Source organism: Nicotiana attenuata, chromosome 1, assembly GCF_001879085.1.
Source record: "Nicotiana attenuata strain UT chromosome 1, NIATTr2, whole genome shotgun sequence".
Taxonomy (NCBI): Eukaryota; Viridiplantae; Streptophyta; class Magnoliopsida; order Solanales; family Solanaceae; genus Nicotiana; species Nicotiana attenuata.
This window is the reverse complement of record NC_031989.1, coordinates 33,374,586-33,391,782: the sequence shown is the minus strand read 5'-3', so window position 1 is coordinate 33,391,782 and position 17,197 is coordinate 33,374,586. Positions and strand designations below refer to the sequence as shown.

The 17,197-nt window shown below is 37.6% G+C and overlaps 1 protein-coding gene across 1 annotated transcript; it reads left to right on the top strand.

The window, feature by feature from the left end:
- Positions 3,563-7,678, top strand: LOC109224255 (serine/threonine-protein kinase D6PKL1). Its single transcript, XM_019388845.1, has 3 exons — positions 3,563-3,869; positions 4,540-5,828; positions 6,622-7,678. Exons 2-3 carry the CDS (start codon positions 4,585-4,587, stop codon positions 7,490-7,492), a joined length of 2,115 nt encoding a protein of 704 aa, XP_019244390.1. The 5' UTR covers positions 3,563-3,869; positions 4,540-4,584; the 3' UTR covers positions 7,493-7,678.

The window sequence follows — 17,197 nt, the reverse complement described above, 5'->3', positions numbered from 1 at the left end:
GTTGAATCAATAAAGCTAGATCTCATAGTTATCAACGAGATTCCTTCCCAATCCTCTTTGCTTTTACAAAAACGGAACAGTATATCAAAGATGTAATTATTTACATTTAATGTCTTTCAATCATCCCAAGAAATGTTATATAAACTCGATCTCTTTGGTTTTAGTATCCATTATGCCTAGATCTAAAGCCGATTATGTTTGGCTAAGATTTACCCTCTATTTTATCAGTAATTGGTTTAACTAAAAGGCTTAACACTTTTTGGTCAAATAGCATAGTGTACGTATTAACGAATAGGATATATATGGACAATTAAGAATAACAGGGTAAAAATTCTCCTAAATGAAAATAATTTAACAAATGGATGATTTTGTTGGAATTTAAAGGCATTGGGCTTCAAAGACTTTAAGCATTGGGCTTTAAAGTCTAAGAGTGTGAATTGGAAATGGTGGGAAATTAAAGTCTAAGAGTGTGAACCCTCGCGCCGTCGTCGTCACTCGCTCGGCTCGGCTTCGGCTTTGGATTTGGATTTGTCAAATGATCGATCGATAAGATTATTTTTGGACAAAATTTATTTAATTAATTATTTAATAATTAATTAAATGCCAGATCACTGCTGAAGATTCAGAAGGATAGTCTGGCCGCGGTCCTGGCGTAACCGCGGTAGGACCGCGCCAGAACACTATTGCAGATTCAGAAGGCTAGTTTGGCCACCGTCCTAGCGTAACCGCGGCAGGACGCGTAAACTTCTGAACTGACACCTTTTCCAGAACAAACATCACACCTCTTCCAATAATTACCTATAAATTCTGAGGCATGGCTTCGTTTTTAATACACCAAAAACATTACAGAACTTCCTTCTTTCTGAAAATACTGCATTCTAATTCGCAGTCTCTCTCTCTCAAATTGGTAAGTGTGATTTTGCTCCGTTCTTTGCGTTTGTTGGTATCCTGCAGTTTGTATTGCCACTGTTGCAGGAAGGTTTATTCCGTTTCATCCTGGGAGGATTTAATCCATTACCTTGGCAACGTGTGAGGGGGTTAAAATTCCTTAAGGACGCACAAGCAAATTGTGGACTCGGAATATTTCTTATTCTTTACTGTTTTCCAGTTTCTTTTATTCTTCTAACAGTTTTCTGATTTTGTGTTTTAACACAGTAGCGCACAATAGATTTCAAGATACTTTATTTTATTTTCATGTGTTCCTTTATATGCTGTAATTTTTGTACAATTTCACTAACCATGGAGGTGTTTAAATTACCTTTATATATACAGAAATGTAGGTGTTTAAATTACCAAATATCTATCTATATATAATAGGAAAGGCAAAACAAGGATAAAATGACAAGTGTTAAAACAAGTGTCCAATTTTAGGACAAGCCTCCTACAAATTTGGAGATTCAAAAAATAATTTAAAATAGAAAACCAGTTCCAGAATTTAAACCTTCCTATTCATTTAACATCAAGATTGAATCTCACGTTTTTTTATCAGTTTTTTTAAATTAATTATCATAACCTTGAATTAAAAAGCCATTTGGTCAACATTTCCTATATAGTATCGTCAGATAACCAAGTTAGGAAAACTACTAACTTTTTTAATCCTTAGGGGGGCTTTTCTTGATTGGAACAGTGTTGTCTGAGACGGTAGATGATGCCATGGGCAAAAAATATTTGTCGTGATGAATTACATAATCAGCTTTGTGTTTGCACACAAAATTTGTAGATTCTGAATTCGTTATTTAAAATAATTTACCCAGTAATATTACTAATATTCATCATTGATAATGATTTAAGATAATAACTACGCCTCAATTCAAAAATATTATTAGGGCTTAATTACTTTATCCATCTATATCTATATTTATATTACTACAAAAGTTGGAACCTCAAAATTTAAAAGTTAAAAGTTATTGTCTATATCTATATCTATATTATTATTCCTGGAAACAGCCTCCCTGCCCCTCAGGGTAGGGGTAAGGTCTGCATACATATTATCCTCCCCAGACCCCACTTGTGGGATTATACTGGATTGTTGTTGTTGTTGTTATATCTATATTATTATAAAAGTGTGAACCTTAAAAGTTAAAAGTTAAATTACCACAACACCTTTCTAAATAGCTTAAATATATTTTTTTAAACTAAATAACCTTAATATCATTTTAAAAAAATAAAAAATAAGGGAAAGAAACTAATAAGGCCGAAATACTATGGTCTCTAACATATTAGTTTCATGGTNTGCTGAGAGGATGCCATTCCCCGAAGAATGGAATATGAAACGTAAGTACACGTTTGTCGATAATGACTTTATGCCCTATTTTTCCTTTTCTTTCTTGACTTTATCTTTTTTTCTCGGTCTAACCCCTTTCCGATGGTGTAGCTGCTGCTTGGTTTCCTTGTGCAGTCCCAGACCTCGAAGGTTGGGTCCGGAAGCTGGTCTCTACTTCTTCGTACGCGGAGCGTAGCTAGCGTGACTTGGCCAAAGGTCAATGGGAAGCTAATAACCATAGTGAGTCTTCTTGTTTGCTTATTTGTGTTTCTCAGAGAAACACTTACTTTGTCTAAACATCTTCTTCCCTATTGCTTCTAATTTGTGGTTTTATTTTATCTTCATAGTAATTGTAACAGTTGCTTTGGAAAGTATAAATGTTACTTCCCTGTTCCTTCTCTTTTCACATTCTTCTTTTGTGTTTCCCTCTATTTCTTCTTACTTGTTTCTTTGTGTAAAGAAACACAAGAAAGATTATCTGGGAAGGTAACTAAGATGAGAATCTACAGAGCTTGCTTTCAGTCAGAAGTAGATAAAAGCAAGGAAGAATTGGCTTAGACAACTTGAGGATGGCACTAATAATACTTTTATTTAGCTTGATTAGCATACATTCAAAATTTCCTAATTTGACTCATCATTCTCTATTTTTATGCAGCCTAGCACCTATCTAGACCAGAAAGAAAGGTATATCTCATATATTGAATTTGTTAACAAAGAACTTATTTTGTTTTCAATGGCTGTCCTTCATAGATCTATTCCATCGATGCTTGACGGTCAAAGGAAGATTCTATTATGTGCCTTTAAGAGGAACTTTGTTAATATGTACAACATATCGTGTAGTAGAAGTAGCCTTTCTCAAATGGCGCTAATATATTTGTCTGAGAATTAAAATATGGTCAATCATCTAAGATTTTATAAATGCTTTCCTCACTAGCTATTTTCTAATGGATACATGTGTTTCCTTATGACTTGAATGTATGAATATCCAGTGCATTTATATGTTCATAAAATATTGCATTTACATGCTGTTTTATGTCTACAGTATTTCTCAAGTGATATTTCTTATAAAAAATTATATTTAATATTCTCCGCGCAACGCGCGGGTACAAATACTAGTGAGTAATGCGCGGGTACAAATACTAGTGAGTAATTAAGAGTGGGCGGGAGAGAGTAGTGAAGTGTGGAAATAGCAATTTTTGTCTATGTGTGCATCCCAATACCCACGTTCATAACTGCAATCTCTCCCTCTTTTTTCTTCTTTAAAATAAAAATAAATATAAATAAATAAAACACAGACTTTCACTTTTGTGTTATCATCAGTTTTCATATGACAGTGAACACATGACTAAAGCCTTCACAAATACAACACCACCTAGCTTAAAAAAAGCTAAAGGCAGCCAAATCACCAAAGTCTTCACCACTGAAGCCAAATCGTTTCTGTTTTCGCCTGTAGAGCCATATATTGGCTAACAATAAATCAATTTTCTGCCAAAAAAATCAAATGCTCTGTCTGAGAGAGTAACAAACACAGAGAAAGAAGAGAACAAGTACAGTAGGAGCTCTAGCTTGACCCAATTGAGGATTTTACAGATCTCCTATTGTACTGGTAAATTTCCTCTTTCTTGAATTTTATTTAATGGGAGTGTCATTTTTGAGTCTCTTTGTTTGGTTCTAGTATTTTGAAGTAGTTCCGCTGTTTAGGGAGAAAATTTCCACCCAATTTAGAGACAGTGGTATTAGAGTGGGGAGTGGCCACGTTTATTATGTATTCACATTTTTAATTTCTTTTTTCACTTTTATGTAATCGAGCCGAAAGCTAGATCTGCTGATGGTTCATTGAGTGTTACAGTGAAATGTGAGAAACACAGTTAATTTAGCACTATTTTCCATTTTTTGGGGGGTGGGGTGGGTGGGGGGGTGGGGGCTATGGTTTTCTTAGAAGTTGATTGTCACGTCACTTGGGGACTTAAAGTTTCTATCAGAGCTTCTTGAGGGTTATCTCATTGTGTAATTAATGGAACTTGTCAAAATTATGGAATATTTTGGTGATTGTAAAAATAATATTTGCCTAATTGGGTGTCTCTTACTAATATCTTTATTACTTACCACATCACATAGTACAACTGCGCATTAAAATTCTGAAATTTGAAGATTTTGTAATGTGGTTGTGTTTACTCTAATATGTTCATAGAGGATGAAGACCTTTTTAGTGAAGATTTGATTTGTAGTACAGTCATGTGTGGATAAAGTTTTACTGATTTTTGCGTTTTTTTCAGAGCTTTCTTCTGGTGAGGTACCTGTGATGATAATAGTAACCGGAGATGGAAAGGATACATGAAGTAAAACAGCCACCGAGGCAATTCCCTTTAGAGGCTAAGGTGTCACATGCCTTTTCAACTTCCAGGAAGGAGATCGATGTTAAATGCAATGTGCAGGACTTCCGAGATTTTGACTTGTCTGTTCCGAGACAAACTTGGAAAGGAAAGACCTCGTATCAGGAGGAAGAGGAACTCATGATAGATGCTGGTTCAATCAAGCGCAGTGATGATTCACTTGAAGACAGTGGCTCTACTTCATTTCATGGAGCGAGTCATCCTCCGGAACCTGTTGATACAGACCTAATGAGACCAGTGTACGTACCCATTGGTCAGAAAAAAGCAGATGGGAAATGCTTAGTGAAAAGCATGTCTTTGAAGGGTCCTTTCCTAGATGATCTTTCAATCCGGGTTCCTAATGTGAAACCGAGTCCATCTCTTCTTTCACCTGCAGAGAGCTTGGTTGAAGAGCCAAATGATTTGAGTTTAATCTCCTCTCCGTTTACAATTCCTCGTCCATCTCAAAACACAGAAGCAAGTCTGCCTCCTGACTCCGAAGAGAAAGAATGTATTTGGGATGCATCGCTGCCTCCAAGTGGCAATGTAAGCCCACTTAGTAGCATTGATAGTACTGGTGTGGTGAGATCTATGAGCATTGTCAACAGTTGCACAAGCACGTATAGGAGTGATGTGATCATGAGCGATGGCATGCTTAGTGTGGACAGAAACTACGAGAGCACAAAAGGGAGCATTCGTGGGGATTCACTTGAAAGCGGTAAAACTAGCCTTAGCAGAGCAAGTGACAGCAGTGGTCTTAGTGATGATAGTAATTGGAGTAACGTTACTGGCAGTGCCAATAAGCCTCACAAAGGAAATGATCCTAGATGGAAGGCTATTCTCGCGATTCGGGCACGTGATGGTATTTTAGGAATGAGTCACTTTAGGTTACTCAAAAGACTTGGTTGTGGAGACATTGGCAGTGTTTATCTTTCTGAGCTTAGCGGGACTCGCTGCTATTTTGCAATGAAAGTGATGGATAAGGCTTCACTTGCGAGCAGGAAGAAACTGACTCGTGCTCAGACAGAAAGAGAAATCCTGCAGTTATTAGACCATCCATTCTTGCCAACCTTGTACACTCATTTTGAGACCGATCGCTTCTCATGTTTGGTCATGGAATATTGTCCTGGAGGAGATTTACATACTCTACGACAGCGACAACCTGGGAAGCATTTTTCGGAATATGCTGCAAGGTATGATTTTATCATTCTATCTAGGATATGCAACATAAAAACTATCCTCCCCTTTCACATGTAGTCCTGACATAAGCATAAGCCTCTGCTTATTTTGGCATTCCTTAGATGTTATCACATCCATTTCTCTTGCACCATCGTTCTGACTTCTGAACATGTAAGCTCTTCCCTGTAGAGGAGAGAGTCCTCTTCATGCGGTCAAGAGTTCGAGCCTGGTACCCTGACAAACATAAAGCTCTCCCCTGTAGAGGATGTGGTTACTAATATGACTTTTTTTATTAACTCTCGTCCACAAATAGAATTTCTTTATCTGCCATTAATTGCACCTTTACTTGCAAAAAAAAAAAAGTGATTGTTTCTTTCCCCTTTTCGCTTTTTTCTTGAATGTGCTGCTGCTGAGGAGGGGGTGTATTGGTGGAAGGAGATTATATTGCCACAATGATTGTTGCCCATGTCATATCAACTCAGACCAAATTAGATATTTATCACTCTTGGATTTTGATGTTTGTCCCACTCAATCCATATTTGGGATCCTCCCATACCAAATAGTTTGATCCTACTTGGAAGTTTGTTCCAGTCATTGGGTCTTAAGAAGAGAAGGTGGTTAATATGTAATGGCATGTCTATTGATATTATTAAGGTCTGGTTAACTAATATTATTAAAGGGCTTTTTCGTGCTAACAATCTTCCACATTTTCTTCATTTGGGAGATTTTAGAATCTTTACCCTCACATTTCTGTTTAAGTTGAGTTCCTTAATCAAAACTTTAACAAACCCCGCGTTTCTGCCACAGGTTTTATGCAGCAGAAGTTCTACTGGCGCTTGAATATCTACACATGCTTGGTGTTGTGTACAGAGACTTAAAACCTGAAAATGTTCTTGTGCGTGACGATGGCCACATTATGCTTTCAGATTTTGACCTCTCCCTAAGATGTGCAGTTTCACCCACGCTCATAAGGTCATCATCTGGCGATCCTTCTAAAAAAGGAGCCGCATTCTGTGTGCAGCCAGCATGTATTGAGCCCACATCTGCATGCATTCAACCAGCATGCTTCCTTCCCCGCATATTTAATCAAAAGAGCAAGAAAAGATCACCTAAGCCTCGAGCCGAGACTGGGCTTCCAGCTAATGCGCTGCCTGAGCTAGTCGCAGAACCTACTTCGGCACGCTCTATGTCATTTGTTGGGACACATGAATATTTGGCCCCCGAGATTATCAAGGGAGAAGGCCACGGCAGTGCAGTTGATTGGTGGACATTTGGTATTTTCCTGCATGAACTACTCTATGGTAAGACCCCGTTCAAGGGATCAGGAAACAGGGCAACTCTTTTCAATGTAGTAGGCCAACAGCTCAGGTTTCCAGAGTCTCCTGCAACCAGTTATGCCAGCCGTGATCTGATACGTGGCTTGCTTGTTAAAGAGCCTCAAAACCGACTTGGGGTGAAAAGAGGAGCAACTGAGATCAAGCAGCATCCTTTCTTTGAAGGTGTTAATTGGGCTCTGATACGTTGCAGTACGCCACCCGAAGTGCCAAGACCTGTTGAGGCGGAGCTTCCTGCAAAATTTGGGCAAGTGAACCCTCTTGGGGTTGGCAATACGAGTAAAAGAGTGGTGGGAACAGATGCAAAACCTGGGGGTAAATATCTTGACTTTGAGTTCTTTTAGTTTAGGATATAGAATTCTTGTCTAGGATTGTATTAGTTTATCCTTCTGCAATTGTTTGCTTCTAGTTGTTATGTATTCAACTGAACTGCAATACAGAAGAACTGGGTCTTTACTAAACTTGTAGCTGTAAAAATCACTCGCCAATTATATGAATCAGTTGCACTATTTTGATTTAATTTTTCCTCATATCTATCTTAATCTTCTTTACCGTTGAATGTTGCTCTAAAACTAGTGTTATACTACATGATCCAAGAGAAAAAATGCCTTGTTATCCGTGTTTTAAAAGACGGGGGCGTAAAGCTAGCGTTTTACATTGTGCCTCAGCGAGGCGTAAGCCCCGAAGCACGGGGCGTAAGTCCCATAGGTGTTTAATTTTTAATATTTTATAAAATAATATAATTACATATTTATTGTTTTCTTCAAATTTTATGCAATTTTTTATATATATATATATATATATATATATATATATATATATATATGTCCCATCCCCACAAAAAAACTAGTCAAAACAATCTATTTATATGCTACTTACTAGCACAAGCAACTTGAGTCGAAAAGAATAAAGTTTTCTACGTGGAGGAACAAAAAGGATGACTTACCTGCAATTTGAACTTTGAACTTGCTGCTATGAAGGAGAATGAAATTCTCTTTATATTTGTTAAAAAAACAACTGAATATTCGTTGCTTTTGGGAGATATTAGCATACTAGCGGACAAGAGAAAGAATTGGGAAAGACAATGAATTAGGGCTTCAATCAATAAAAAAGGTCTTGACTTTTAAATTTAATACATTTCAGTTCCTTAAACTTTTGAGTAATTACAAGCTAACTTTTGAGAATTTGGGTATTATATGAATGACTTATTCAACAAATTTTGTTTTAATTTGAAAAAGTCTCTGGAGCTTACGCTTTACTATAAGAACGCGCCTCAAATGCCCGGGCGTACGCCCAGAATTGCCGGGGCATACGCCCCGAATTGTCCGGGCGTACGCCCCGAATTGCTGGGTGTACGCCTTTTGAGACTTTCACCCCAAACCATCGCCACAGGGCGTTTTTGGTGCACCTCGCCCCGGGGCTCGTCCGGTAAACGCCTTTTAAAACACTGCTTGTTATTTCCATGCCATAGGAGCTAGCTAAGAGCCTAAGGGGTTGTTTGGTTGGGAAATAAGTTATCTCATGATTAATTTTTCCTAGATTAGTTATCTCACCCTCCTATAGGGATAAAAAAAAATACTATAATCACGGATAACTAATCTTGGGGTTAGTTATACCACGATTTTATCCCAATCAAACGTGGGATAAACTCCTTCAAATTTAATCCCGAGACTAATTATCCCTTATTCCTCGTACCAAACGAGCCCTAAGACTATAGAGAGCGTGTCCTTTGTAAGTAGAACCAAATGTTGCGTGGAGCAGTGCTCGAAAACTGCTACTCCCTCCGGTCCACAATAAGTGACCAATTTGCTTTTTTATTTTGATCCAAAATAAGTGTCCATTTATATAATCAAGAAAAGATTCAATTTGTTTTTACAAAATTACCCTTATGTACATATCCCTAAAAAGTTTTTCTTACTCCTCACATTAAATATTTAATTAAGGGTAGTTTAGTCATACTAGGTATTTTTGAATAGAATTTAGTATTTTCTTAATAAGCGTGCCAAAAACAAATTGGTCACTTATTGTGGACCGGATGGAGGAATGAAATAGCCAGGCAGCATAAAGATTACTCCCTTCGGTCCAAAATAAGTGATTTTGTTGGATGTTTTCACACAAATTAAGAAATCCACCTTTTAGCGTTAATTAGCAATGGAATTGACCATATTAACCTTTACTATCTCACATAAACACTCCTAACACATATTCCAACACCATTTACTTCAAGGACAATGTAGGAAAAAAATAATTAATTCATTCTTGAAATCTGGAAAAATCACTTATTTTGGACCACAAGAAAAAGGCCAAAAAATCACTTATTTTGGATCGGAGGGAGTATATTAATGAGACCATGTGTGACAATAATGAGTTAGTGTTATGGATCCAATGCAGCATACATACACGTGACACCCAGGTAAATTTTTGGGCTATTATCACTTTTAGCCCGCGCTAGAAACTATTTATATTCGTAGCCGAAAAAGTGTATAACATTTATATAATTTTTTTATATAACATACAATTACAGAATGTATATATATATATATATATACAACAAATATTTTTTTGACTATTATTTTAAGAGCGACTATACAATGTCATTTTTCCTAAATTTTGTTTGTGATTTGAAACATGTTGTTGGCCCAACTTGCATCATCTTGTTAGTGGTGCCCAGGATCAAAGCTAGAGACCCGTTTGTTATATTTCTTTTACTTTAAGATTAAAATATTTGAATCAAACATCTGAATATATATACAATTTATCTTTATCTAACAATTATAAATGTAAACTTTTTGATAGTTATATTATTATATTAGTAAAATATTAGATAAAATCATATTGTAAAAAGCCTTTTGCTAGTATTATATTTATTCTCCATAAAATGAATATCACTTTCAATTGCTATTTGAATCCTTCTTTCTTCTGATTGATCTAGCTCTACTCAAAGTCATTAAGTGATAGTAAAATAATACTAAAACACAAATGCACTTAACACCTTGAGAGATTTAGATTCAAACACTCGTTAAATGGAAACCTCCACTTTTAGTGCAATATTTCTTTTCTTTATTCAACATAAACCTTAAATGCTTTTCACGCTTTCACTTAGTTGAGAGCTCGACTTTTGGCTTGTGGATAAAGTGAGGAAGGAATTAGAAAGAACAATGTAGAAGGAAAACCAGGAGGAGAGAAAGAAAGAAGAAAAAGCCTATTGCCCCGTAGGAATAGTAAAAATTTCATGGGGCATTCTATTTGGTCACGTTCTCTTCTGTATACTAGTGTCAGTGTACGTGCATTGCACGTGTGCATCGCGTTAATCAACATATACAAAAAATATTGAAAAATAGCAGTTGAAGTTAAAATAAATGCAATATATGTTTAAATAATAAAAATTAATTCACATTGATAAAATAGTTAAACTTAATTTTTTTTGGACATGCAAAAGATGATGAATTCAGTTGGATTAGTTAAATAATATTTGTAATTATAAATAATTTATTATATAAAAAATAAATATGGTATATTTTTATATTTCACCTAACATCTCTTCATAAATGTTACATTCATAATGTTATTACACAAAAAGATAATGAATCCAAAAACAAAAAGGCAAGTAATGAATATAAGAAAATAATGAAGAATTTCATATTAATTTTAAATTTTGGACCATCCATTTCTTTAACAGAACTAAGAGCCATCTCTATCACTTGATATAAAATGGAGTATAAAAATTTTATATTAATTCCACTCGTGTAACCAATCAATTAGTTTTTTACTTTTTTGAAAATAATATTTAATTTTTATTTATCAAAATTCTAAAATAGATATTTTATGCAGAAAATGAGGTTAATCTACTTTACAATAAAAGAGATTAAAAGTTTAAAAACATTATATGCCCTTTACTTTCATTCTTTGTTCTTTTCTCAGATTAACTTCACTCCCATTTTGTCGATATTTTACGTTCGAGTTTTGTACTTTTATAATATTATAAATAAACAAATAAATATTATGTTGAAACTTTAAATCATCTCACATTTTAAATATTATAGTGTATTTATAATTTTATCGAATAAAACTTTTATTTTCAATGTGTTCAAATAAGACCTTCTANTTCAATGAGAAAAGAATTTATGCAAATAAAATTTAAGTGATTTAGTCATAAATGTTAGGAATTCTTATGTATAATTTAAATAAAAAATAATTTCTAAAGATAATTTTTATTTCAAAAATTTAAATATTAGAAAAATAATAAAATACTATTTTTTTCAAATGTAAAATCAAATTTTAAAAAATTTAAACGTCGATTTTCTTGCAAATAGACTGACAGATTAACTTATTTTATATGGTTTATTCTAGGTAGAGTTACTCATCTTAACCTAAATTATATTCCATACATTAACTCTAAGTAAACTTTTCTTTTTAGGAGAGTTTTTAGTTGTCTATAGTGAAATTTATTTGCTCATTAATGCTTAGGGCAATTGCTCATGCATTTTTGGATCAAATTATGTTATTTTCCTCTTTTCACATGTAAATTTTAATTTATCTTTTACGGAAGACACTTTAGAACTTTTATAATTCATGGAAATAAAGCTATTTAAAAATTAATTTTAAAATCATTAATATTAGAATTTTGTACATAGTTCAAATAAGGAACAATTTAATAAATAAAACTTTAGTTGATTTCAAATTCTAAATATTAGAAAAATAACTTAAATTACTATTTTGTCTAATGTGAACCTCTATTTTTAAAGGATAAAAGAGGCGATGACATTTCGCTAACGGATTTTGTGCTTTTAATGTAGTATAGAAAATATAGATTTAATAAATGTAACATAGGTAATTTATAAAAGGTAAAATTTTGATAAATTTAAAGTCCTAAATATTAGGAATATATACATAAACACATACTCCTAAACCTAAGAGAAGGTAAAAGTGCTTGAGATTTTTACTAATAAAATAAAATCTGAACCTAAAAGGAGGTGAAAGTGCACGAAAAGTTTAGCTGAAATATTTATAAAGTATTCATAAATTTTCTTACATAATTATAAAGAATTAGTCTTTTTCTTGTAAAGAACTAATCGGTTAATTTCCTTTGAAAAATATTCCTATACCTAAATCAAATTCTCAATTTTTTTATAACTTATAACAAAACCAAAAACGCCTAAGTCTAAAAGGAACTGAAAATACTCAAAACTTTTAGCTAGATTATTACCTATATTAGAATTAATTATTGAAGTGTATGACAAACAAAAGTACCCCAAAACGTAAAAGTGATTCAAAGTTTATGTAAACAACTTTTTTTGAAACACTTTACATACTATTTTGATTTTTCTTCTACAAATTTATTATGTCACATAGTTCAAATAAGGAAAATTTTAATACATAAAATCTTATTGATCTCGAAATCCGAAATATTTAAAAAATATTAAATGATTATTCATATTACTAATATTAGAGAAATAACAAAATGACTATTTTGTCTAGTGTAAAATTCAATTTTAAAGGATAAAAAAGGCAAACGACATTTCGCTAAGGGCCTTCGTGCTTTTAATATAATATAGATTTATGTTCCATGTAATCAGGAATTTCGTTGCTATTTTCTTCTCTCTATATGCATGTCTCATGTATCCAGGAGTCGTTTGTCCTCCTCCTCCTCTTCTTCGTAGTTGCAAAACACCATTATAGGTTGTGCTTAGGGCTTCTTATTCTTGTTCTTCTTTAGTTGCAAAATGAGTTTGTTAGATTTATTGTTGTTTTGATAATTTGATGTTTGGGGCTTGATCTTTATAATATTTGAAAGTTATGTTTTAAATTTGAGTTTATTTGGAGTAGATTTGGACGTTGAATCGTGTGTTGAATTATTGAAATTCGAATAAAAACTTTATGTTTTAGAACAAGATCCAGTTTCTGAAGTTGCATTGAAGAGGTTGAAATATTTAAGATTTGAATTTTCTGATGTCGTATTGGAATGATAGAAGAACTTAAGATCCAATTTATGAAGTTGCATTGAAGACATTGAACAACTTAAGATTCGATTTTTCTGAAGATGCATTGGAAAGATAGAAGAACATAAGATCGGTGCAGAGACGTCTGTACTTATCTTCGAGAGGCGATAGGGTGTTAGGAAACTACTCTTTCTTCATCTTCTATCGTGCAGTTGATGTGGTACTAAATATCTTTCTCTTATTCTCTCACAGATGGTGAGAACGCGCGCGGCGGATATTCTTGACCATGAAGGAGCTGCTCCCCCTATTGCTAGAGACTGAGGGAGGGCTCCAGCCCGAGGTAGAACATGAGGGCGTCCTAGAGTTGCTCCAGTTACACCACCAGTGGATCCAGTAGAGGATCCTACTATTGAGGATTAGGGTGAGGTGCCTGCAGCAGAGCCAGCCCCGGTGGATTTCATGTCCGCGCCGAGATTCCAGGAGGTCATGGGCCGTATGCTACGGTTCATGGATACTATGACTCCGGATAGTTTATTTCCGGAGACCCAGCCACATCTCAGGTGGGAGGGGGTGCACAGACCCCTACAACTCAGGCTCCAGGGTATGCAGTTGCCGTATATTAGACCTCGGTCGCACTACCTGTGGGCGGAGCTCAGCCAGTTGCAACAGCTATACCTGAGCCCAGACTAGATACGGCCGGTGAGCCGCAGAAGCTATTGGACAGATGGACCAGGCTTCATCCTCCTGTCTTTGGGGGGGGGGGGGGGAAGCGACATAAGGACCCCCAGGAATTCATTGATCGATGCAGGGACAGAATGCACAACATGAGGATATTAAAGTCCCACGGGGTGGATTGTACTACTTTCCAACTGGAGGACAAGGCCCGTAGGTGGTGGCAGTTATGTCTCCTCGGCAGACCAGCGGATTCTCCTCCTATGACTTGGGACAGGTTCACCCATATTTTTCTGGATGGGTATATTCCACCCTCTCAGAGGGAAGAGTTGCGGTTTCAGTTCAAGCAGCTCCAGCAGGGTCAAATGTCGGTGACATGAGGCGAGATTCTCTTAGTTGTCTCGCCATGCACTTATGATACTTCCTACCGACGCAGAGAGAGTGCGGAGGTTCGTTACAGGTTTGCACACTGGTATTCAGGCCACTATGGCCCTAGAGGTTGAGATGGGGACTTCTTACGAGCTAGTAGTGGAGATAGCTCAGAGGATCGAGGGTGTATGTTAGCATAGTCGAGAGCAGGATACGAGGGATAAGCGGTTTCGGTATTCTGGAGAGTTCAGAGTTGCCCGGCTGTGGACAGAGGTCAGTTCGTGAGGGGACAGTATAGCAGGTCCACATATCCAGCACCGCCGCTTCCTCGGGGTGCTCCAGTTCGACCCTATTTCAGCGCCATGCAATAGAGTTCCTACTGCCCACCAGCTATTCAGGATTCCTCCAGTGGGTATTCAGGCCATCAGGGTCAGACTTCAGGTCAGCAGTCCACCGTACCGAGAGGTTGTTTTGAATACGGGGATCTCAGTCATGTGCGGAGGTTCTGCCCCATGCTTCGAGGCAAGGCAGTGCAGCAGGGTCAACAGCCTATGATTACAGCACCATCTGCCCCACCAGACGTTCGGTCGCCCAGAGGGGGAGGGGGGAGGGGGGCAGGTGGGTAGGGGCCGTCCTAGAGGTGGAGGCCAGCCGGGTGGCGCTCCAGGCAGATTCTATGCCTTTCCAGCCAGACCAGATGCAGTAGCCTCAGATGTCGTGATCACAGGTATTATTTCTGCCCGCGGTAGGGATGCTTCGGTAACCAACGTCTACGTATTCATATGTGTCATCTCTGTTTGCTCATTTCTTGGGTGTTCCTCGTAAGTCCTTGGGTACTCCTGTATATGTGTCCATGCCTGTGGGACATTCTGTTGTTGTGGATCGGATCTACCGGTCCTGCATTGTTACTTTCTGTTGTTATGATACTAGAGCGGTTCTTCTGTTGCTAGATATGACCGACTTTGAGATCATCCTGGGCATGGACTAGTTATCTCCATATCACGCCATCCTTGATTGTCATGCCAAGACTGTTACCTTGGCGATGCTAGATTTGCCTAGATTGGAATGGAAGGGGTCGTCTGTCAGTGCACCTAGTTGGATTATCTCTTTCATGAAGGCTCGACACATGGCCGAGAAGGGTTATTTGGATTATCTAGCTTATGTTCGGGATACTACTACTGAAACTCCAACGATTGATTCAATGCCCATGGTCCGGGAGTTCTCCGATGTGTTTCCTTCTGACCTTCCAAGCATGCCACCAGATCGTGATATCGATTTTTGTATTGATTTGGCTCCAGGTACCCCAACCTATCTCTATTCCACTATATTGCATGGCTCCGAAAGAGTTGAAGAAACAGCTTGAGGAGTTGCTAGCAAAGGGTTTTGTCAGGCCGAGTGTATCTCCTTGGGGAGCACCGGTGTTGTTTGTGAAGAAGAAAGATGGGACTGTGCGGATGTGCATTGATTACCGCCAGTTGAACAAAGTTACTATTAAGAACAAGTACCCGTTGCCGCGTATTGATGATTTGTTTTACCAGTTGCATGGTGTCAGGGTGTTCTCTAAGATCGACTTGAGGTCGGGGTATCATCAGTTGAAGATCTGGGATTCGGATGTTCAGAAGACGGCTTTTGGGACTAGATATGGACATTATGAGGTTTCTAGTGATGTCCTTCGGTTTGACTAACGCCCCGGCGGAGTTTATGGATTTGATGAACAGGGTGTTCAGGCCATATATTGATTCATTTGTCATTGTCTTCATTGATGACATTTTGATCTACTCCCGTAGCATGGAGGAGCACGAGCAGCATTTGAGAGTTATCTTCAGACCTTGCAAGAATAGAAGCTATATGCTAAGTTATCCAAGTATGAGTATTGGCTAGATTTTGTAGCATTCTTGGGGTATGTTGTATCAGGCGAGGGTATTAAGGTAGATCCCAAGAAGATCGAGACAGTTCAGAGTTAGCCTCGTCCGACCACAACAACTGAGATCGGGAGTTTCTTGGGGTTAGCAGGTCATTATCGCCGGTTTATGGAGGGCTTCTCATCTATTGCAGCACCTTTGACTAGATTGACCCAGAAGGGTGCTCCATTCCGATGATTGTGAGGCGAGCTTTCAGAAGCTCAAGACCGCCTTGACTTCAGCACCGGTGTTAGTGTTGCCTTCCGGTTCGGGGATGTATACGGTGTATTGTGACGCTTCACGTGTTGGTTTGGGCTGTGTGTTGATGTAGGAGGGGCGAGTTATTGCATATGCTTCACGTCAGCTGAAGCCCCACGAGAATAATTACCTTGTACATGATTTGGAGTTGGCCGGGTTGTTCATGCTTTTAAGATCTGGAGGCATTATCTTTATGGGGTGTCCTGTGAGGTTTACACCGATCATCACAACTTGCAGCAGGTTGTGACCACGTATTCTTTAGAGAGGTTGGCCCAAATTTACATTTAGGAGATTGTTCGGTTGCATGGCGTGCCCGTTTCGATCATTTCAGATAGAGGCCCTCAGTTCACTTCACATTTTTGGAGGGCTGTACAGAGTGAGTTGGGGACCCGGGTAGAGCTCAACACAGCCTTTCATCCGCAGACCGACGGGCAGTCACAGCGGACAGTTCAGATCTTGGAGGATATGCTTAGGGCATGTGTGATTGACTTCGGAGGGCAGTGAGATTGATTCTTGCCTGTGGCCGAGTTTACATACAAAAACAGTTATCAGTCCAGCATCGAGATGGCTCCATTTGAGGCTTTTTATGGTCGGCGATGTCGTTCACCCATCCGATGGTTTGAGCCCGGAGGCTAAGTTGTATGGTACTGATTTGGTGAAGGATGCCTTGGAAAAGGTAAAGTTGATTCAGGAGCGTTACAAGGTCCAGACAGAAGAGTTACGTGGATCAGAAGGCGCGTGATCTATCATTCATGGTGGGTGAGAAAGTTCTTTTGAAGGTCTCGCCGATGAATGGAATCATGAGGTTCGGGGAGAAGTGCAAGTTGAGCCCAAGGTTTATAGGTCCATTTGAGGTGTTAAGGCGAGTTCGGGAAGTTGCTTATGAGCTTTCTTTGTCTCCCGGTCTATT

Coding starts and splice junctions, on each gene's coding strand:
- LOC109224255 (XM_019388845.1), top strand. CDS start 4,585: ATGGAAAGGATACATGAAGTAAAACAGCCACCGAGGCAATTCCCTTTA. Junction 5,829..6,621: donor TTTTCGGAATATGCTGCAAG/GTATGATTTTAT, acceptor TTTCTGCCACAG/GTTTTATGCAGCAGAAGTTC.